The sequence below is a fragment of the Pieris rapae genome, chromosome 3 (genome assembly GCF_905147795.1).
Source record: "Pieris rapae chromosome 3, ilPieRapa1.1, whole genome shotgun sequence".
NCBI classification, from domain to species: Eukaryota; Metazoa; Arthropoda; class Insecta; order Lepidoptera; family Pieridae; genus Pieris; species Pieris rapae.
This window is the reverse complement of record NC_059511.1, coordinates 6,959,720-6,983,542: the sequence shown is the minus strand read 5'-3', so window position 1 is coordinate 6,983,542 and position 23,823 is coordinate 6,959,720. Positions and strand designations below refer to the sequence as shown.

Below are 23,823 nucleotides of genomic sequence, written 5' to 3'. Positions count from 1 at the left end.
ATTCACTTTGTGTACGTATTGTACAAAATATTTTTATGAATAACTATGATCTGGCTAATTTCGTTCCACTTTACAGTCTAATAATATTTGTTGTTGTCGTTGTTACTTTGGTTACACTTATTTTAGGATTTAATTAAGCTAATAACATAAACAATTATTGCTTGCCATTGCCAAAGAAGAATGGAAGCTATACACATAAGGCCTCTTCTCTCTAGCGCTAATATTGCGGCTTACTTCGATCAAGATCTAAGCCTGGTTATGCATCTCCTCATTCCAAATTTCTTTTACTGACACACATTTTATGTAATATGATGCGTAGTTCTGTCAACAGATGGCACCACATGCTGTTTGCTGTCGTGAAATTAATTTATTGTTATTCGATATTTTATTACTTATTCTAGTATTCGGAGCGGAGAAGAATCCATCAAAGAAGAGCACAAGATAACTAACATCGGTCCAGCCGATCTAGAGTCATTACTGGTGTAACTAACACGACTTTCTAAATATATATGTATTTAAATGGCGTTTACATTTGATTTACAGAGAATATACTAATTTTCTGGGTAAAATGGTAGGTTTAGCACTCAATATCTTTGGTCTCTCTCATCACCAGTGTTTAGCTAGAAATTGCAGGCAATATTACTCTTTTTAGGAAAACGCTTAAAATAGTATAAATCAAACAACATATCTTTTAACATTTTGTTTATTATAACATCAACAGGGCGAAATAATAATTACCTATGACAAAAACAAATTGAATCTGACTTTTATAAATTCTCTCATTAATAATAATTATTTTCAGTGATATAGTAATTCTAAATTGCATGTCTATAACTAAAAATCAGTATGAAGTTCTATTATTTGCGTGAAAAGTTATATATTATGATATGGCTTGTTACATTTTATTGTTTTAAAAATTCTCAGTATCGATTCCGTATTTGTTGACTTCGTGGAACTTAAATGCAGAGTAAAATATTTTTCAGTACTCTGTGGTGCAATCTGGCGACAAAAAATAATTTATTTGCACTTTATGATTTAGTGACCATTCTAAAAAATTCCCGCTTATCATTATGTCTACCTAATATTCCAATTTTTACTTTATTGTCAAATGAAAATTATTTACATTATCATTCAATGTCATCAAAATACAATTACTGAATTTTAAATTTCTAATCTGAAATATTATATTATAAATTAATAGATAATTAAAACATCAAAATTATACATGTTTAGCTGAATCCAATACAGTACACAATGTCAGATGTATTGTATTTTCAGAAGAAGGTAGATGAAATAGATAATAGAATAAAGTATATAGTTAATGACATGTATAGCTAATGTATGGTTCCAAAGTGTAAATTGTCAACATTGCATACTGCACGGGTCACACAACTACGTTACATTCTCTATTTTCCGGTGGGACAAAATGATAAGCTATAAAATATTTACAATAGATTATTTAAATACGACATTATAATTTTTAAACAATAAATAATTTAAAATCATTTTAACATCTACATTTACGTGAATCGCGTCTTATTCGAAATCCTCTCGGCGCGCCGAGAATTGTCCAACAACTCTCGGCGTGACGAGAGCTGCCCCACCGCTTTGAATCATTAAAACAAACAATTAAACGGTAAAATCACAGTTTGAAGCGGTCATAGAGCGTGGTTTCGCGCACGCACAGACCCCGCGGATCTGACTAGCATCGAGTCCAGTCTACAACTCGCCTCACGAAAAGTACAGGCGCACTGCATTCGTAAACGTCCTTCGGCACATCGGGCATTTATCTGTGGACAGGGCACATTTGGCACAGGCCACCACGTGGCCACAGGGCACGAAACACACGTTTCTTTCTTCGGCGAAACAAATTTTACATAATTTCGTGTCCTCCACAGGGGTATCTTCGTTCTCAGGCGCGGTGTTTGTGTTTGTGTTAGTGTTTGTAGTCGCGGGTGGAGCGGGGTCTCCGCTTGACGTATCTTTCTCCTTCTTAGGCGCCTCGGCGATAGCCGCTTCGGCTAAGACTTTCTGTACGTAGTCGCGACCTTTCACTAACTGGACGTAAGCGCATCGGTCAAACCAACGGGCGTGTTGCTCCCATGGGACGTCGTCATTTTCCCAGTCCTTCAGGCCCCCATCACAGTAAAAGCATTTGGTTTTGTCGCCGTGACCCGTGTAGAAAAAGCCAGCTTCCGCCAGTTCTTCGGGCTTTTGGCGCATACTTCTAGGCCAGTCGGCAAAGGTGCGAAGACGAGCGGCCTCGGACGCGTATCTGGAGTGTACTGGGCCTGGCATACGCACAGGCGCCGCGGTTACTGGCGCTCTCACACCGCATTCGTCGCGACCGCCGCTGACAGTTGCATCGAGAGGGACGTTTCCAGCACCCATCTGACGTCTCAGAAAGGGACACTGCGGCGCCCAGCGACTATGATCCTGAGCTGGGTCATCTCCCTCGACCCATCTCATTATTTCCACCTTACAGAAGGCGCAACGCACTTCGTCGCCGTGACCGAGGTAATAAAATCCATTTCTAGCGAGAAGTTCCGGCGATATAAACGTTACTGGCCAATTATCGAATGTTTTGAGCCTCTCCTCCTCCCTGTGCATGTCTTCAGGATAGAAGCTCAGTGGATCCCGGTTGTCAGTTTTATCGGTGGAAGAAGTAGGCGAAACTGCCGTGGGTGATGTTGATGGTGAAGTTGAATTTGACTCGCATCCTGACGTCGGTAAGACTAGTTGGCCTACTAGTGGTCGTCTCTTGAACAACTGGCTCATCATCTGAGGCGTTATGGGCGAAGCAGTGTTGGCCACTGAAAAGAAGAAAAGATAAAATTACTATTTTTAATTCGCACAAATACAAAACTCGCAAAAGATAAATAACATTCTTTGAATTGTATTTAATTTCACCCAAATTTTAGGGTTATAAGGGTGACATAATAAATGTATTATCATACTTCTGAGTAAAGTTCATGTAAGAGGGTTTAATCCGAACTAATTTCATTCTTTGTTTTGACTTTTGCCCATGTCGTAAATAGCGAGATTCATTTCTCATGCCTAACATCTTGTTTACCAAGAATGCAGCTCTCATATTACCCGAGAGCGATAGACGAACTAAAGGCAAGTGTTCAAGTACAGTTTCACATAACAACAAGTTCGCGGCCCGCCTGGCTTCGTCATCGACATTCCATTCCCAGTCCCTCCCTTCCTCCCTACCCCAGACCTCTTGCACTCAGTGCGCATGCACTCGGCTCGTACAATCAATTTTTTAAGCTTAAATATAAAGGCCTACCGATACAAACGTTTGTGTCTAGCGACTAAGAATATAATAGTGTTTGTGTATGTTATGATTAATGAAGATGCAATGTATTAATATTATATACAATTTTCTATATAAAATATTAAGACGTCATTTATTGTTTTACAATCAATAATCACTCAGCTCACACACATATAGAAACACTATAGCGAGAACTTCGCTAAAAGCCAAATCAAACTGGAATATAGAATCTATCACGTCATAATGGCCGAACACAACCGATCGATAATTACCATTTCTGTGTTTGCTATCCACTAAAATAGGCATTTTGTAGTTAAATGAAACACTATTTTCACGTAACACTCAAATCACACATTTCTATAGATAACATTAAAGCTAACAGTAAAAAAAATATGTTTTTTTCGTAATACTCTGATGGAGGACAGATGGACTCGGGCATCGTACGTATTCTGGTATTCTGACTGCATTGGGTATATTGACTGCCCCTCTACGCATGCGTGCGTATACGAGGGGTTCTTTCTACGTGGGGTGCCATGTACAGTTACAGCTGTGTGGGGTCTGCTACAGTTTTCAAAATGTATACGATTTCAAGTTTCACATAACATCAAAGTTGCAGATTTTATATTCTATGTATTTGTGTGAAGTTTATTATGAAATTTATAGTTTATGACTGATTTATTATCTAAAGCCAAAAATCAAATTAAAGGCCCACAGAAATATACAATGAATATATTATACGCTTGGGTCGATGTAAAATTTTCTATTGAAACGAAACTTAAGCCAGGTTTCTTATATAAATCTCATATAAAATCACTAAGAAACAGCTGATAACGATAACCTACATGAATACATTAGTATCAAAGAAAATTACTTTATATCCCTGACCAACGTGAATTACCATATAATTAACTAAGGAATCGATCGTCACGTGCGGATTTTGACAGATGTTATGACCGCGGTATGGGACATAACTATTAATGTATAGTGCGTATGCACTCAGTCGCTACAAACAAGTGAGGTACGAAAGAAGGGCCGACGCGGGAGATGTAGTTCTCAATCAACGGAGCGTCTGGAGCGACGTTGCCGCACCGCCCCCGCCGACCGGATTTCATTCATATTTGAAACGCGGCGTTGCCGTCCTCAGCGGAAACCGCGACCACACAGCGTAAAAAACAGCCTTAGGAATGTGGCGGCTCCGCAGGGCGGGTCTAAGCGAGTACCGAATAAAAAGTGACGCTGTGGAATGCGGACAGTACTTAGTCGCAGACTGCAATACATCTCGGTTTTACTAAATGCGTAATGTTTAGGTAAAAAGTATATGTGGGCTTGCATTCCGTTATTACAAAGAGTACCTGTCGTTAGAAAATGAAATAAATGCATTTTAAGATTATGGTTATTGATTGATTTTGATAATTTTGATAACATTTAAATTTGCAGTATTGTGAACACTTGTAGCCTGTAGGAGGAAAAGCCTAGAAACTATATGTTATAACATATTACAAATACATATTTGTCATTACAAACACAATAAATTCAAAATTTATATTAAAATTAAGGTTTTAAAGTAGAATGCATAAGTGGAGTGCTGCTATATCAGGCGTTCTGTCAAGATACTTTCAGACAAAAAAAGACAAAGAACTCATGGGAAACAAAACAAAAGAATCAACTTCCAAGGTCCAAGGCTCATGCCGCAAATGAAATTCAGCATTGTGCCTTAAGAGAACGGCGAGAGGCGGCGCCGGCGTGTCCATAGGAGGGAGGGAGGGGCGGTGTTTTCATGCCTATGGGTGGTCGACGCTCAGCTTTCGAATTCCACTATGCCTATAGCGCCTACGCACTACCTACTACTTGAGAAAGTAGACACAAAGCACAAGCCCCTGGAGTCTAGACCTATATTTATCATACTGATTTCAACTTGAATGAGTCCTTAATGAATCGGATATGAATGGGTGGTTCGCTCCTATACAAACAATGTCATCATAAAGCTTTAAAAATAAACTAAACGATCGCGGCCCGGAAATGTGGATATGAACATCCGCCAGATGGGAAATGTTGATAACAAAGCTGAATGAATGAGTGAGTGGACGCAGAGATTTTTAAAGCTTCAAAAATTCGTTTTAGTGCGTTAACGAAAACATATTAAAAAATTATTCCCACCCAAGGAGTAAGTGACAACCCACGCATGTAAAATAAAATGTATTTCAGCGTTTGACTAATTAGTTAATAATACAATAATGTGATCTAAGCCTGTTATTTTTAATAGTTATGTTTGTTTTTAGGAGGTGCAGTTTTACGATATGAAACTGAAGTATCAATAATCTAATCTTAATATTCCTTTACAATACGATCCTTAACGAATCTACATAGATCTTGCTAGGAGTAATGCCGCTAGGCGCTAGCCGCCAACGACAAGGCGGTCCGTATAATGATACTCCCACGATAGCTGCGGGCTGACTGCATTCCACGATCAGTTTCCTAGGCTTGTTCCCACACAATTTACAAATACATTGTCCCTATTATAGGTCTATAATGCTGTATAGACTTTTTATTATATTTCCATTTTGCTTTACATAATATAGCAACGAGATTCTCAGAATACTTTATGGGTAATTTATAGTATACAAATTTTAGGTAATAATTATAAACTTTAATCGGTAAAGCTATGTCGCAGGGAAAAATTTAGATTTCTGTCAAATGAGACAATTTAATTTTACCCTTAAAATAATGCATGGTAAAAGTAATGTTATTTAAGGTCTAAGATATATTTTACATTATTGTTAGCTGTTTTATACAAAGAAGCTATGATTATGAGAAGGTCGACTACCTATAACAATGGCATGAAGACTTTAAACAAAATAATATATTGCTTAGAACACAGTTTACTGTTCGATGTTGTTAATTGATTATTGACTTTGTTTAATTAGAACAATAATAACTACTGTCACCTAAGTAATTAGTGGTGTTGAAAATGAAGTCATTTCAATTAACTTATTTACTTAATCATGCCCAAGTATAACTTACAATTATAATATGTTAATTTCAAAAAATTATATGGTCCTTGTTATAAAATTTAAAATAGGCTTTTTTATATATTACATTAAACAACCCAATGGATATGCGACCAAATAAAAAACTTATATCATAACAGTGGGGTTTTAATAAATAATATATGTTTTTAAGGAAATAGTGCTTATACTATATGGCTTAAGTCTCTTAAGCCTAGCTCAGTATAGCTAAAAATGGAAAACTTCAATATAAACACTTATTCATCACATTTCTGACTTGGTTTCGTAAATCAAATTGGCTGTTGCCAAAAAAACAACTTGTTATTATAGCATTGAGTGGTGAGGTCATACAAAGTTTGTGTAGCTTGAGGCTCACTAGGGTTTACTAACTCAACCATGAAAACCTATTATTCTATGGGCTTTTTCTCTATAATATTGGGTGGGGTTATTCACACATTATTTTTTAATTCTAAATATCTTTGATAAGCTATCAATAACTGATAATAGAACATAACACTTCCTAGAATTAACACTATATATAAATAGTCATTGATACTTGGAAAACATTATTGTTACAATCAAATAGATTGTATTGTATTGTGGATTGTATTGTTTACGGCTTCAGGATATTAGAAATGCTTTACTCAATTTTGATACAGATGGCGCTACAAGCATGTATCAAAATATCAACAAAATAAATAGGATGGAAATCATTCCCAATAACATTTGTTTACAGTGCAATGGTTGTTTATATCCATATAATATATGATATGTTTACTTTCACTTAATTTTATATTATATAAAATAATTTACCACATTCTGAATTACTATATATCATATGATATTTTTTTAAATATAATAACTCCTACGAGATATTTCAATTTGGTATAGATTTTAAAAAATTAAGCATTATGTGACATTGAATACCATAACTCATAAATAAAGGACAAAGCTGTGTCAACTTTCACAAGACAAACAGCTGTTATTGATCAACCACAACTAGATTTAAAATTAATTATTACCATTAACAGAACCTCTTACCTATGTATCGTGAACATCAGAGAATTATACTTTAAACATTAAATTTAAATAATGGTAATTAATGTACAGGGCTACACCATTATAAAATGTATCACTAGCATATTTAAAAAAATCAATGGGAAAAAACCACTTCATGATCAACAACATAATATATTCTTTTCTTGCGAATATTTCCTTAAATTATGTTTATAACAGGAAAGCTACTATTATGACGTTGCCCTCGTTCCAAATCATCAACATATTGACGCGAATAGGTTATGTAAGAAAAATATTCACCTCTCAAAGAATCCATTTGCAATCCAAGTAAATACACTAAATATTTAAAGCACATCAGAACCCAGTCCTACTTAGTCACTATGATCACTCTCACTTTAAATTTTGAATTCTTTAACCGATAAACAAACACTACAATTCTTGATCCACGAGTGCGAAACTCGCAACTATTTGACGTTAGTGTCTTCGAGTCAATCCGCAAACGGAGCGAGTGGCGCTCGGTATACTCCGATAAAATGTGCGTCACAGTCACGCTGACGTTCAAAAACTGTCCCTACTACACAACCAATCTCAAGCCTACAGAGTACAGTCTACACTCTACACCGTGCGCCAGTCACTGACTGCCAAGCCGTGCTCACTGCCGACTCCCGACTAGTCCCGACCGCGATGCGAACGGGCGTTCGACTTTGAGCGCCAAGTGGCTAGTTCGTAGGGCTGCCTCCTACGCTTTATGTGTATTCCCGTAAACTAAGCGAAAAGAAATTGTAATGCTTTAATTGAATTTAGCCTATAGCAATCCTTTAGTATGTGATAGATAAATAACAAAATTCAATGAAAAAATGTTTCTGGTGTTTTGTTTCTTTTCTAGGTGACAACCCTATATAATGAAAAGATATGAATTGCATTCTTCACATATAAATCAATATATATATATATATATATATATATATATATATATATTCAACACAATAATAATGACATTATTAACATGATGCACGTTATTTGCAAGAGGAAGGTTCTAAATTCCAAAAAAAAATTGTTTAAAATGTATTACCTAATTATTATTATATTTTCTACTAAACCAAGTGTATGTTTATTGTACGCCTTATATATGTTATGAAATAACAATTAATATGTAATTCACGTAGATTTTCGGTACCTAATATTTTTTTTATTTTAGAGGCGAAAACTTTTCCTTGTAAGATTTATTTTTATTTTTATTATTGACCAGTAATAGTAAACTCCCAACGTAAATGAAGGAGAAATTATGTTATTATTTCAAACGTTAATAATTGACATTTGGTTTTAAACTTACCCGCTGATGTGCTTGCAACGGCAGCTTCATTTCCATCGGTATCCAGCCCATGTTCCATTCGTCTGTCAATTGTGAAATCCAAATTAATTCCACTCACTTGAAATATTAATAAGTTTAATTCCAAAATATATTTATTTCTACAAATCCTTCTATATTGACAATTTAAAAATATAACGAAATAAATTGTCTATGCACTGAGATCACAGAAACCACATTTAAATTCAGAATTGTATTGAATTCACCTGTACCTAATCAAACAACCGCGAACAGTGTCGCTTGAACACGAATAGTGACTGAGATACGACGATAATCTGTTACGTAAAATGTATTAGTACTTATCTTATTGTTTACAATCTGCTAGCATAAACATCTGATCCAATGAAATCTCATTTTTAATATATTAATATACACCGCGGTTTTCATTCATTAACCTTTAACATATAAGTTACCCCTGGCATAAGCGTGTTAAATGATAACTTTCTAAAAGGATAAATAATAATCTGTACTATTTCTTACGCCTTCTTATTCCTACCTACACACTTCAACAATGATACATTTTCATCTTACAGATGCAGATAATTGCATAATTTTGTGAAATACTGAAAACTGTGAAGAGGTAATATGCATGAAAACTCAACTGGGCACTAATGATTTAAAAAGTTAATGTGGCACAGTGGTTTTTCCAGCAATATTTCAGATAGAGAGATTAAATCGAAATAGAATCCTATTAAATACTTCTTTAAGCAGATGCTAATCTAACATCTGTTGTGCATAGAGATAAAAAATATTATTATGTAAGGTAAAGTTTGGCGCGAAACAAGCGCAGGTGTGAATGCAGCTTGCTCGTGCGCGGGTGTCAGCTGCCATTCCACGTGCTTTAACAGCTGTCTCAATCATCCCTCATCAAAATCGGGATAAAGGAAACAATATACACGAAAAACCTACCGGAAATATGTATATAACTATTATTAGTTGGGTACATATTTATAGGTAGATAAGAAAATGAAAATCACAAAACAAAACTAATACGTTTCTGTCTTATCGATGCTGTCATGCGTCTATGCATTATGTTTAACTTATAATTATAAAAACTAAGTCCTAACATTTCCAAACTATTTGTAAATTATATACATACTTGTGTAGGCACAAATGCACCGTACCTTTTGTTTATTAGAACAAATTTAACTCGACTTTTAACTGACTCTTCAGTTCACTTCACTGACTAGGAAAAATACCTATGTATTATGATTTATATGCAGTTTGCAATGCGTAGGTTGTGGACGACGTCGTCATATGCCTTGCCCACAGCGTAGGTTGGCGTGAAAATCGATTTACCTATTTTCTTGGTTTCCTTATACAGCACTAACTTTATACCTAGTCATGTTTGCGTCTTAAATGGACTGATGAAATCTGTCTGTTAAATAACCAAGAATAATTCTTTGATAGTTCATCAGCGCGTCTACAGTGAGGGCAGAGAGCATAGACAGTGGCAACGCATGTGCGAGCCTTCCACTTCATGAGAAACTCGTTGTCCACTACTCTGGTTTCGCCTTACTAGGAACAGCCAAAATACTTCAGACGTAGTTACAGTACTATTTTAAGATCACCTTTAGAAAAAAATGTCTATCTAATAATAACACAATATTGTTAACATATATGATAATATGGTTTTGTATTAAATCCCTAGCGTAGTTTCAATGAATGAACCTTCCTAACGAGGTGTAGTGTAGCCGTTCTCTGGTTTTGTTCGTGACTAAGCAATAAACTGTACCTATAGAGAAAGAGGAAAAATACTGGTACTGTTTTATTTTGTAGGCCTCCAAAATTATATAAAGTAACATAGCTATCCGAGATTATTTTTATACGTAATATGTTTAAAAATACTGTAATTAACGTTTATAACGTAGGTAGCTAAATGTAAATACAGATTAATGATCGTGTTTACTCAGGTATTACGACTTAATGGTTCCTTACTAGGTATAAATTTTATTTCTTATAGATGTACAGAATTTAAAAATCACTGATCGTTTTGTTTACACTAACTATTGGCATTAAAAAAACTGTCTGTTGTCTAATAAACTGATATGTGATAAACAACCTTCTTTTATCACCAAGAGAATTCAAATTTCAAAATTTTAATTGACATTTTGAATATGTCAGGTCTGTTAGGACTATAATCTTTGAACCACGTGATCTACCAATAGAAACTCTTGGCTTGGTATGCGGCCTTCTTTTCCCAGAACTCCATGTAAGGACGGCTGGGGTTCAACTTCAGCTTAAAGTACATAAACCAGCTTTACAGCCTACGCGGTTATATACGAAGAAAACGATGTAATGAGATTTCAGAATAAATTTCTTACGGATTTTTTGTGTGATGTTTCGTTTATTATATATTTATACAATTTCCATAATGCTCAACTATATACTAGACGAATACATTTTCATTATATTTACACGTTTACTAGTTTTTTTTTAAATATCAAAGCCATTATTGACAATCCGCAAAGTCGTCTAGCGAATTCTTGAAATAACCTACAGAAAATAACTTGTAATAGTTTCTTCTATTTGAAAATATATACAATTATTTCTATATTATGTTGAAAGTGCATTCCATTCTACGCTCGCTGTTACAACATTAAATAGCTTCGTTAAACCAACTAAAATGACAGCTGCACATAATTGGAGTTTTTTATCTGATTTACAATACGAACCAATGCAAGCCATTTTTTCCTATCAAAATCCGTTACATTCCATTCCCTGAAGCTGGGCTCGAAGCTATCTTGGCGAGATTTCGAAATTCCGAGAAAGGCAGAGCCTTATAAATTATCTCAAAAGCGCCGACTCGGCCCAACAGCCAGAATGTTTTTTTTACTCCACAGGTAGGCTGGCGCTAAGAAGGCAAAGGAATTTACAATACAACAAACTCATCTTGATACTTTTAGAATAAACGTTATTGTTACTATGCTCCATTTTTAGTATTGTAAGTACAAGTATTTGTCATCTCTATAATTTCTACCAATGTAAGCGTAAGAATATCTAGTAGTAATATTAATCCTGCATTTTGCCATCAAAAATTTTACTTAGTATAATCTGTCAAATGATTTTTATAAAGGTTTATTTATTTATTTACTTATTAATTATACTTAAACAGGCATAAAATATAAAATAAAATTATATCCAAATGAATAGTTGATATCTTTTTCTATCATTTATTAAGATAAAGCCCTGCTTATCGGATTTGTTCAATGTGATATGCAATCGTATAAATTATAAAAACAGAAGAAAGGTTGATAAAAAACTGAATTCATTCGGTAATGTTTTCTTATTAATACGGTATAATGGAATGCTGTATAACTAGCTATGTCGCGAAGAATGGCATTTATTAACTAAACATCGTTGTTATGTTACAACACATTGTCATTGAAAACATTGTAGAGTCATATTTGATCAATTGTATGAATTGAATCAGATAAATTTAAACCAAATGCCTTATCAAATATAAGTCTCCGACCTTCCTAGGATAGTTTCATATAAAAATTGCATTAATTAGAGGCACAGTAGTATGTATCGAAGAACCGATTTGTACTGGAGCCAAATACTAAAGTAGACGATCAAAATTTATTGATTAAACTATATAAAGTAAAAAAATACGCTTGGTGCGCGTGCATCACGATTCTTGGAAAATAGGACTTTTAAAGCCAGCGAAGGCATTCCGGGACGCTAGTATCCCTGAAGGTCGTCTCACTAATAATTTAATACGTCTCGTCGAAAGTCTATATTTTATATATATTTTTCAAGGCTTGAAATCGCTGCTAGGTAGAGGAGCTCTCCCTAAAGGTATACCTCCAATAGCGCATAGACAATAGTCACATTTTTAAATACTGCTTCATATACCTAAAACAAAGCATTTTCAATTAAGTTTTTTATTCCAATACTTCTCTTAGACGCAGGCAGTATTTTTGAATAAAAGCGTTTATGGAATTTGAGAAATCGTGTTCCTTGTCACGTTTCTATTGTGATTTGGGAATGGGGTCCAGAAAGTTACATCAAATCTTTTGTAGCATTGAAATACCCAAGTCAAACAATCAAACCGTTACTGCAACCTGCTGGTGTTAAATTATTTCCTTATTCGCAATAATGGTACGAGAAGATTAGATTAGACTAAAAAATAATTCTGAGTTTCCTTAACAAAATCTGTTTCCTGTTTTTCTATTGTGTCATATTATATTTATAGTCTGTTAAAATAGTTTGAGATATACGTTAAACTTTTCCAGCGCTGTTTAAGAAAAGACTAAATTGGCATTTACTTAGTATCGTACCTTGCATTCCACCAAGAAAGCCTGAATCTCTCAGTTTGAATACAATTGTGTTATTTTATACTTATTTATAATATTATGTGTAATCTAGATTTGATGTGACTATAGCAATTTGGAATAGACTAAAATGTTTTGTTGCGTTGGGTGTTGCTAAAGTCAAGAGCGCCTCTCCGTGACAAACACATCATTGATATACGCTGTCCTCCGTACCAAGGACCTAATTAAAAGTTACTTTTGTAAATATGGAAGAATGTTCAAGGAATAAACGAAGCTTAATTATTAATATTGTAGTAGGTAGTTACAAAATCACAGACCTTACCATTTCCGTATACTATAATTTTCTAAAGGAAACCGAACAATTTCAGCCATCGAAACCATAAAGTATTTGCTAGACATGGCTTGGTCAGGCCACGACACAACGGGTCTTTGATTTCATTGATTCACGCCAAACTAGCGCTTCAGGCCATTGAGTTGTAGATGGAATTTCATTGAAGGTTGCGCAGCGGATGGTGTTCTCTGGAATTTGGGGCAAGACGCTGACTCAACGCTCTAATCCCTTCTCCTAGTAGTTATCTCGATACACCGATTTAAGCGTTCGCCTAGTACATAGAATTGTAATGGTCTAAAGTTGTATTTATACTGTCTAGGAAAAAAATATTATAAGTTTAACCTGTCATTATAAAAATATAGCTTGTATAAAATGTTCTATACATTCAAAGTAATACTCCTTGGATCAAAAAGGTTTTAATCTAATTTCATTATTTTTCAAAACATTTTAATATTTGGAATAATAATTCGTTCCATCTTTTATTAATAATAAAAATATTAAAAGATAAAAGTGACATTAAGAAAAAAGCAGGTTTTTTTGATGAAATAATTAACAGATCAGATTATTCCACCTTAATTCTCCTTAAAGCACCTTAATGGTCGCGGCCTCAAAAATAAATCTTTATAATAAAAATATTTTTTTAATTGTTTTTAAGAACTATAAGTTTTTCTGATCTTTCTATGTCTCCAATTCACCTTGAGCATTTATTCCGTACCTTACTTACCATCGTTTGTTGTCTTGTTTGGTACCTATACCAAATATCAAGAAAAAAATCTATATAAACGTCAATACAGAAGAAACACATATTATATTTATACACATTAAATGCGTTTAATTTAACATTAACTACTACATAATGTATAATAATCCAATTTAAAAATATAGGTACCTACCCGCACTTGCTACCCGTATAAAAATACGACCACATATTTTATTATACACATAAAATATAACTATTCTAGTTTACTTTGGCCTTTTTTAACTTAGACATCTGCAACCTTGAAGCCTCATTGTAAAACAAGAAACATGATACACCCTTATGGCGATTTTAAATCGTGACCTACAACATCTGGGGCCAGAATTAAACAAGGTGGCCTAGTATAAAACAAAAAACAGTAACAGGTTCGGTACTATAGAACTTTAAAAATTGTATCCTTGTTTTACGTCCGACGTAAAAGTGGAGTGCCTTTAATGTGTGGTCTGTCTATAGCATCGTTCTCCTATACAAATAGACTGGAAAAAAAAACTTAAATAAAAATCAGAAATTTTATACTCACAATACTTACTTATTAGATTTATTATCAAACATATAGTGGTATGGATGATGGTACCGCTGAGTTATTCTGATGATAGATCTAGAAGGTACTGTATTCGATATCGATTCGAGATCGTTAATTCGAGATCTCGTGGGATTAGGAATTAATATCTTGCGAGATTTCGAGATCAACCAACCAAACAATGGTTTAAATAGAGCAGCTAAAATAAACTACTAATAGAAACTGTTAAGATGTGTTTCTGTTAATTAAGAAAATTTTTGATTAAAAAAATATATTGTAATTTATATTTCTTATTCTTAGTTATAGTAAGTCGCGAAATATATTTATTACTTATTGTCTTATTATATTCCCACCTATCTATCCTAATAAAAATAACTTCTTAGTAAGCAATGAATATCGACAGTTCTGTCTGACAAACGCAAACTTATGTCAGTCACTATATACTTAACCTAACCTACCCAGCAGCTGAAAAACACAAGTAGTAAGTGAAGTAAAATAAATTGTTATTTAAAGTAATACTTAGGTAACCTTACTTAAAATACGTTTTGAAGTAATATAATTTATAATTAATTTAAAAAAATCAATAATTATAAATATATAAGTTATTCGTCAGTCTAGTGAAAACAGCCAGGATTATTCAAATTTAAAGTAAATAAAATTGTAAAGTCTAATCTTTATGGTGTCTTTGAGTTTAATTTCGTCGGAGACTGTTTTGACCGAAATAAAATATGTGTGTGTTTGTGTAGTAGCATAACGTGAAAACCTGACGTTTGTTTACGTATTTACAAGGACGGTATGTCACAAGGACTGATGCGACGCCATCTTGCATAGAGAAACGTATTGTCGGGTTTAGTTTGAATTTTAAAGTTATACAGAATTAAAAATAAAAATTACAAAAGTTTTTAGTACCTTAAACGGTTATTAAAATCTTGTCAAACAACCTGTCATGAAATTATGTATCGAATCGTAAAATAAATAAAATATGCTTTATAAATTATTATTTTAGGTTAAGACTAACTAGTCAGACAATGACGTCACAAAAAAACTAGATTACGATAGTATGGTATAATCGATTTATCATTAAAGGGGCCCATGTGTTTTCAATTTAATAAAATTCGTTCAAGTTCAAAAGCCTGAAAGTAATCCTTAGAAAGTTTAGAATTCTGATCAAAGCTCGGAAAATAAATATCTTCTACACCACTAAGTACTTAACTCTTGCGGTTGTTAAAGCTTCAAGACTTATTTTTCCATAAACTCATAACAATGGTTCCCACGGCCGGCTCTTATTAATAAAATTGTAAGCAATCAGAACAAACGCAATCAACTGGACATTTGGATAAAAAATGACCTCAGTATTGTTAACTAATGATGACTTCACTAAAACTATTGTATTTTAATTAATAATAAAAGTACTTTGTAATTGTAATTAACTAATTGTTATATTTACAGTAAGTAATTAAGAAAAGTAGATTATAAAACATAATGAACTAAATTGTACAGATTTCTCGTTTATTTGGAAATAACTATAATAAATATATTATGTTATTGTATAAGTCAGAAATGCATGCAACACACTATTAAATAAAAATAGCGCACATCTTTTCGTGAACTTTATTAATCTATATAAATAAAAATAAATCGCAAAATATGTTGCTAAGTGCAAAGACTAAGAGGCGACTGGGGAATTCGAGCATTTTTTATTTAATTCTTTAATCCTAAAGAAGGTTTCAAAGTAGAACAACTTTGGAAAAGGGTCCAAGTAAAAAAATTACATTCGCGGAAGCAGCTCTGAATTTTTTAAATACTTAAAAATCTACATTAGAGTCGTTGAAATCCTAAAAGTTGTACGAATTCCCGGAATTAGTGATTCCGGGAATTCGTATTAATTATTTTATGAATTATTTTACTGAAAGAAGTACACCAACTCATCAACAAAGAACGAAGAACGAAGAAACGAAAAACGGGTCTCGTTTGCATAATCATTTGTGCTAATGGTTACATTCAGAAACCATCATTCCACGAGACAGTCTGAACCTACTCCCGAATGAGTGTTAAGTTTGTGAATATTTATATTACCCAAAAGGCGTGGTCTTTTGGGTAATATAAGCTTTCATCTTTTCATCATCTTTCATATGGGCTTTCATCTTTACACGTACATACGGGATAATTAAAGAAGTAACCTATGCGATGTACTGTACTTGTCTGAAGCCCAAATAAAGTAATAAAAACAATTCAGAATTGGACCGTTTCAACCAAAGTAAACTGTTTCTTTTCATTACAGTGTAAACACAATTTGACAGAAAGAGACAAATGGGTAGGTAGGTACCTTAGTTAAAATGCAGCAGTTCGTGCAGCAAACTCATTTAGTTTTTATAAATAGATAGATGTATATTTATACTACACTGATTACAACCTAAAAAAAACGGGGCGATAGTCGCATTTAGAACATTGATAATATAATCAATATGGTTTATTTGTTTAACTATGCCGAATGCGGAATTTAGGTTTATCAGTATTATGTTCGAGGTTTTGACCTTCGTATACTTATATTAATTGGAATAGGTACTTAAAGACACTTACTATTCATAGATAAGTTTTCCTTAAGTATTTTAAGTATATCCTATAGAACGAATCACGTTTATATAAAAAAACTCTATACTATTTTTATTCTGCGCAGTTTGTCTGAGAACTCACGACGCCACAACAGCGAGGTCGAATGCTGGCATTACCAAATTTAAAAAATGACGTCATATGTTATACTAATAAGCTTTACGATTGCTTCACCGCGTTACCATAGCTGGTTAAGTGTGCGCTGTTTCTTAGAATGCTTTAGATAAAGAGCAATGTATTATATACTTAGAACTCGTACAAGGTTGATTAGTACCTAATAAACCGCGGTCAAAACCAATGAAACACTCATCTAATTTGTAAGACAAAGATCGCACCACAATGTTTAACAAAGACATTTTTATTTGGATTCGGCAAACAAAATAAACGCAGTAGAGCATTCAATCCAGAGTTTGATATATTTTTATATGTTATAGTTTGATTATAATTCTTAAGCGCCTATCTGATACCTAATCCGCATTGTGAAGAGAAAAAACACTAGTAAAACCTAAAATAAGGAGTGTAATATTAGATTATTTTTTTTGTAAAATGTATGTTTACCATTATTGCCATGTATTTTAGAATAAGTAGATAGTATCGTATGATGTACTATGTACTTTAATAAAATTGCTTTGAAACCTGCCGTGTTTCATAATTCATAGGATTATTTCATAATTTATTATTTTCATAAAGAATTCTGCAACACCTATATGAAGGACATTTAAAGAACTATGATGTCTTTCAATTACATGTTTTCAAAATAATGTATGTACCTAGCGAACAATTTACAAATGTCCAGTTTGATATAATTCTTAGTGTAATCTAGAAAATTAATTTCTCACTAATGAAAACGTCAGTATTCTAGACAGACGTGGGCTGAGATTAAGGCTGAGGATCTCGTTTCTCAATGGTTGCGCAGGAGTTGCACAATGGACATTGTGTGCGCATAACCATCAACACGTGACCATTGTTTCGCGAAGGCCCAAGTAAGTGTTACACGTATTATCTAGTACTCTATTTAATATGATTGTCATGTTGATGCCATAGATCCGATATGCGCAGTAACATTAATTATATGCTAAGTACTCCTAATATGGAGACCTTTTGAGAAAACGCTATCTGAGATAAGGTATCGCGTAGTTCCTAAGAGTTATATTCACTATTATTTAAAAGCCTATAATTGCTTTATTAACCCAAAGTATTCGGTACATCTGTAGTTGGATGCTCGATTTTAAAGGAAGCATTGTTAAGTTCCTATCTCAAACCTAATTCGCTGTTTTCCTGGGTTTTTTTTTCTACTTTTTTATATTAGGTACTTTTAAATTTCTGGCATTTTAATTTTACCTTTTGTAACATTTATGCTTTCTTAAAATGTTTACGTTGTTGTACGTTTAAGACTGAGTTTGTTACATATATCGTTGGTGTGGTAATCTTTAATAAATAAATAAAGTACTCGATTGACTATGACTTTAGTTGTTTCTGTTGAGCGTAGTATAATAGTTATTTTTATCTAATTCTACAACACAAAACTGCAACTTAAAACCTATTAAAAAAAAACTAATCTTAAAGTACTCAACAGTGTAATGATGGAATTTTCACAGATTTATTTAAAACATACTGCCAATATGGTCCATACATATGACTTACCCAAAACCTGTTATTGCTATATATCATACAACCTAGCTGAATGTGCTTCGTCATGGTAACTTTAAATTTCTTGGTAAATACGTTTTCCTTGATCCTATATAGGTGGAGCAAGCATGTCGCCATCGGAGAAACCAGTATCGTTTTTGAATAAATAAAAATGAGCCATTGTATTCTCAGCACATTTAGCGTTTGTATAAAATGATACATATACTGGAGGAACTAGGGAAACAAGCGAAAGTATAGAGAACAATATTATGTAAATCAAATTGCCCCGACTACTTATACTGCAACGTAAGCTGAACGCCATATTTAAGCCTACTCGATTTTGTTTAGGTTAATATATGATTGTGACGTTTAAACTAATTACTGCAAATTGACGTCCCACGACCATCATAGAGAAAATTGTACTATTTTTGTCTAAACAATTATTATTACGTCTGGCAGTTAAGCCATTGGGATAGTCCAAGGCAATAGAACTGTCTATGTAGAGTAATTGACAGAATATTGGCCGCTCTACACCCCTGAAACGTGCTGTTACATAGCCGAAAAATAGCTTGTTATTTTCGTAATTGTTTACCGTTGCTGTTTCTAACGTCTCTATAGATTACTGGCATGTAACCCCGATATCTGTTCGTCGCAGAACACTGATTGCCCAATAAGCAATTGAACCTATGGACACAGGGACAGGAATGCATCAGTTCCATGGCTTCTAATAAACTAATTATACAAAAGCAATTAAAACCATTAACTTTACAGTACTATTCAATTCGATATTCTCTGCAACGTACCTCGATTTAACGATAAATCCTCTGAAGCGTCGATATCACTAGTCTTTGGTTGGTGTAGCATGTTTTCCATACATTGATACACTCTATATGGCATTAATAATAATAATAAATAATCTTTATTTCTGACACCTACCCTCAATAATGACAATAAAATAATGAAAAGTTCTTTTATGTTGGCGAAATTAGTTAATACTGCGGAGATATGTAGGTTATTTGGTCGCTTTATTCTTCTAGCCCGTAACAAAATCGACTATCGGCTTATGTATAATACATTTAAAACTTTCTAAGCAATCCTTTCTTCAATCCGTTCTTTTGTATACAAATTGGGATTGCTTGAACGTGCTTTATCACGAAAATGCCTCAATATCGTAAGATATCAATAAAATTAGTACTAAAATACAACATAATTTCTGGTGAAGCATAAGACATCAGGTGTAAATAACAGACTAGTTATACGCAATAGCGTTCTCAAAAGTTTGTTTTTTATTTAATTACTAAGACTACACTGTAAGAAACTTTTTTCTAATAATAAAGTTTTTTCTTTCTATTTAACGACAACTCTTTGTAACGATACAAATATGCTTGAGTGTTGTTAGAGTTTATTTTGTATATTAATTTAACAATAATTTCGTATGCCCTTTAGTCTACTTCAATATAAATCTATAGTTTAATTATCTAGTCTAATTCCTGTTCAATAGAGTTTCGCATTACAGCTTTCGCAAGCCTCTGTGAAACTCGGCTTGGCGGATAGAAAGCGCCGCGACCTCACTTTCACTCCACTCGATACTGCAATAGACCGAACTACTTGTATGACTAACTTATACCACACCTATAGAACAGTCTTACCAAATTAAGAATTCATCAGAAATTTCTATTATATACGTCCTAATAAATAAAATTAGTCCTTTTTTAGCAATCTATCATTGGTATAAAAATGAATTTTGGTTATTCTAAATCTAGTAATGCTTGCTTTCATCTTAAAATGTAATATAATTAATAAATAAGAATAATAATAATAAATAATATTGTAAATGGAAGAGTGGGTTACGTTTCGTAATTTTTATAAGCTATGCATAATAAATTGATTCTATTATATGTTTTTATATTTCATATTGCTTAAAAAATTTAAAGCATTTTGATTGATACAGGTGTTTAAAGGTTATAAATCAAGAACAAAAATACCGAAATATATTAATATTAAATAGGCACTTATTGTCATTGACATTAATATCGTCCTCGAAGGTTTCATTCAACTTGAATTGTTTAACTGGCGTCAATTGATTTCCAATAACTATTTACAATTGAAACGGATGAACGATGCGGGTCCAGTTCGATTGTTTAATCAACAATCAAATAGGAGAATTTGTGACGGCATTCACGTATTTCAAAATATAGGCGCCTCGGAACATACTTTCTCGGCGGGAGGTCGGGTATTCATCAACAAATATTACCTTTTCACAATGTCGAAGGGCTTTTGAGAAATAAACGGTTCTTTTCGAAACCGTGTCGCCATAACGCAATCATGTTTAACAATACTTAAAGCTTTCTTGACAAAGTTTGTAATATTTAATTTAACTGCTGTATTTTTACATGGTTTAATCCTTAGTTGGACCTTTGGATGTATTAAAAAGGTTATTTACAGATAAAAAATACTAAGAAAACAAACATATAGCAGGATGCACGGTACGATGGAGCGAAACGGTTGCGCGCCGTAGCACGGATATATCTCGAACGTTTACAACGTAAGTTTCAATGACATATTTTTGATTATAAAACTTAACGTTAAGTAATAAGATATAAATTACGTTGGCACAACTTTGGTTCATAAGTCTTCTGAACCAGTATAAAGTTTACGGTTTCACGAGAATACGAAGTGTAGAAGACACAGTGTTTGTGTTGAGCTACTTTAACCATTGAAAACATACTATTACGGTTCAAATTTAAATACAGCTTGTCGTGATATAGAACCTTCCAGTAGATTTCAGAGCAATTCCATGAACCGCTTCCGCCGTGCTCCTTCCGTCTCGGGTTGCTGGTTGCAGAAATTCCTAAGCCGGCCTCGGGAGCCGACCCAAGAATGCAGACGAGGCTGATGCCTTGATAGCTTAATGTGCACTAAAGTTACACTGTTAACGACATTCCTCGCTGTATCATTATCATTGTTGGCTGTTCCCTTATATTAATTTGAAAGCGAGTATCAAGCTCATTACCAAGCCTCCGCAGCTGTTTATCGACTAGTTTCGATTAAGCTCACATAAAAATGTAACATTTCAGACTGTTTAAAAACAATAAAAATGATTTTAGTCGGATCATCCTTAAATATAAATTTATTTATATTCAATAAATAATTTAAAGGTTTTGTATACCAAATTATTTAAAAATTTATATATATAACTTTTAATTATTTTTATTATAACTTTACAGGTTAAAAGAATTGTAAATATAATTTATATATATATAAATATATAATATAATATATATTGTAAGTATACTTGATTGGATAAATAAATATGAATTTATTATATTTAAACAATTTAAAATTTACAAAATCTAAATTCCAAGTTTAAATTTAGCTAAGCGTTTAATAACAAAAAATATGGCAAAAAGTAAAGACTCCGTTCTCAATAAGTTATCTAACTTATAGTCCTATACTACGAACTTGGGTCAAATTTTTTATCATATTCAGTGAATCGTGGGAATGTTTATGATCCTTCAAGCGGTTCATTCACAGAATAATTATAATGGTCCCACGCACATTTGTGACCCATCTGTTTCAGTTGAAGCACTAAACAAGCGTCGACGTCAATGGCGTCGAATAAAAAGCTCGAACCCATGAAATATGAGACACAGTTAATGTATATAAAATAACAACTTTTAGCTTGTAATTATTTTATTAATTATTAAAATTGCACCATCAAATATACATACACCATCATATTATGTATGTATATGTGACAAGCTATATTTTCTAAAACACATGACAATTATGGAAATCATAAATCTTTAAAAAAAAACATATTTCACTAGTATTATATTTATGTAAATTTTTGCTCAACAATAGGCGAAATTAGGGGATTAGGTATCAGATAGGCATATAACAATTTTTGCTTTAAATTGAGAGGAATTAACGAATACCTCTTACGAACTACTGGTCTAACTCTCATAATGCAATTTCGTTTTAACGAAGTTATTATATATTAAAGTATGTACAATGTCTGCTGTGTTCCTAATATAAGAATAAGAATGAATTAAAAACACGTATAATTATCGCTTAATAACAAGAAATATTTACCCTCATATATAATGTAAGTACTGTGACCGCATGAATATTTCTTGGAAATATTTTCAATAGATAACTTACCATTACTCTGTAGCTTATCCGAAAACCTTGATAAGATATTTTTTAAGGCAAAGCTTGTATGAAGAAATCAAAAGTCAATACAGGGTTTATCAATGAGTTATTCACGATTATGGGAACATTTCGGGAGCGTAACGGTTTTTTGTATTATTTTTTGTCGTCTTTGACCGTGTGAAGGAAGCTCAATGAATGCAGTATGTGAACCAGACGACCAGTTGTTTAGACCTTTCATTTGTATGAAGATTACTGGTGCGGCGTTATAGGACTATGACTATTGAGGGGCAGGTTAGGCCAACGATGACTGGTCGGTGTAACTTCTTCAATGAGCCGCTTTGAGAAATGTCTCTTGAAATTCATTGTTCGCTGATTTCACACGGCGTACTTAGGAGCAAAGTGCGCAGTATAATGTAGGATGAAAATATTTTCCCAGCAAATATGACGCAACTTGCTGTATGAAACATAGATGAGTACACGGGTAACGCCCTAAAAGATAATTTATTACGCAATAGAATTACTAATTACCATTAATATTTTTTTAATTAATACCCAGTTTCATTTCTGTTTTTTCCTGATTTAGGAGTTACTGCTTTGTAGTGCGTAACCGCACAAAACCGTCCAACATGTCTAAGACAGCTATTAAATTATAAAAATTGTACTTGGGATATTAGTGGGAACATAAAAATATTATTCATTAATTAGATTAACTAAGCTACCAATGTTTTTTCAGGCTGCGTGGCCTTGACTAACGACAAATAAAGCAAAACATATTTTTCTTGCTAGATCGGAATGTTGCTCGGTCCGTCCTTCAAGCCATTACGGGTCACCGACACGGCCTGAATTACAACTGTACTCGTTAAAAATATATTA

At 33.3% G+C, this 23,823-nt stretch overlaps 1 protein-coding gene and 1 long non-coding RNA gene across 8 annotated transcripts; one reads left to right on the top strand and one right to left on the bottom strand.

Annotated features, from left to right (window-relative positions):
- Positions 1-687: 687 nt before the first annotated feature.
- Positions 688-9,861, bottom strand: LOC110993158 (death-associated inhibitor of apoptosis 1). 6 transcript variants are annotated; one of them, XM_022259296.2, is made up of 3 exons: positions 9,796-9,861; positions 8,636-8,697; positions 688-2,813 (listed from the first exon to the last, which is right to left on the bottom strand). In XM_022259296.2, exons 2-3 carry the CDS (start codon positions 8,691-8,693, stop codon positions 1,732-1,734), a joined length of 1,140 nt encoding a protein of 379 aa, XP_022114988.2. In that variant the 5' UTR covers positions 8,694-8,697; positions 9,796-9,861; the 3' UTR covers positions 688-1,731. The 6 variants fall into 6 exon arrangements, with proteins under 6 accessions (XP_022114988.2, XP_045490451.1, XP_022114987.2 ...); XM_045634495.1 differs by having other exon boundaries at positions 9,771-9,846; XM_022259295.2 differs by lacking the exon at positions 9,796-9,861 and adding an exon at positions 8,884-8,995.
- An 8,153-nt stretch (positions 9,862-18,014) lies between these two features.
- Positions 18,015-21,901, top strand: LOC110993167. 2 transcript variants are annotated; one of them, XR_002600176.2, is made up of 4 exons: positions 18,015-18,149; positions 18,913-19,101; positions 21,241-21,340; positions 21,577-21,901. It is a non-coding gene; the product is annotated as an uncharacterized LOC110993167 (long non-coding RNA). The 2 variants fall into 2 exon arrangements; XR_006751278.1 differs by lacking the exon at positions 18,913-19,101.
- Positions 21,902-23,823: the final 1,922 nt, after the last annotated feature.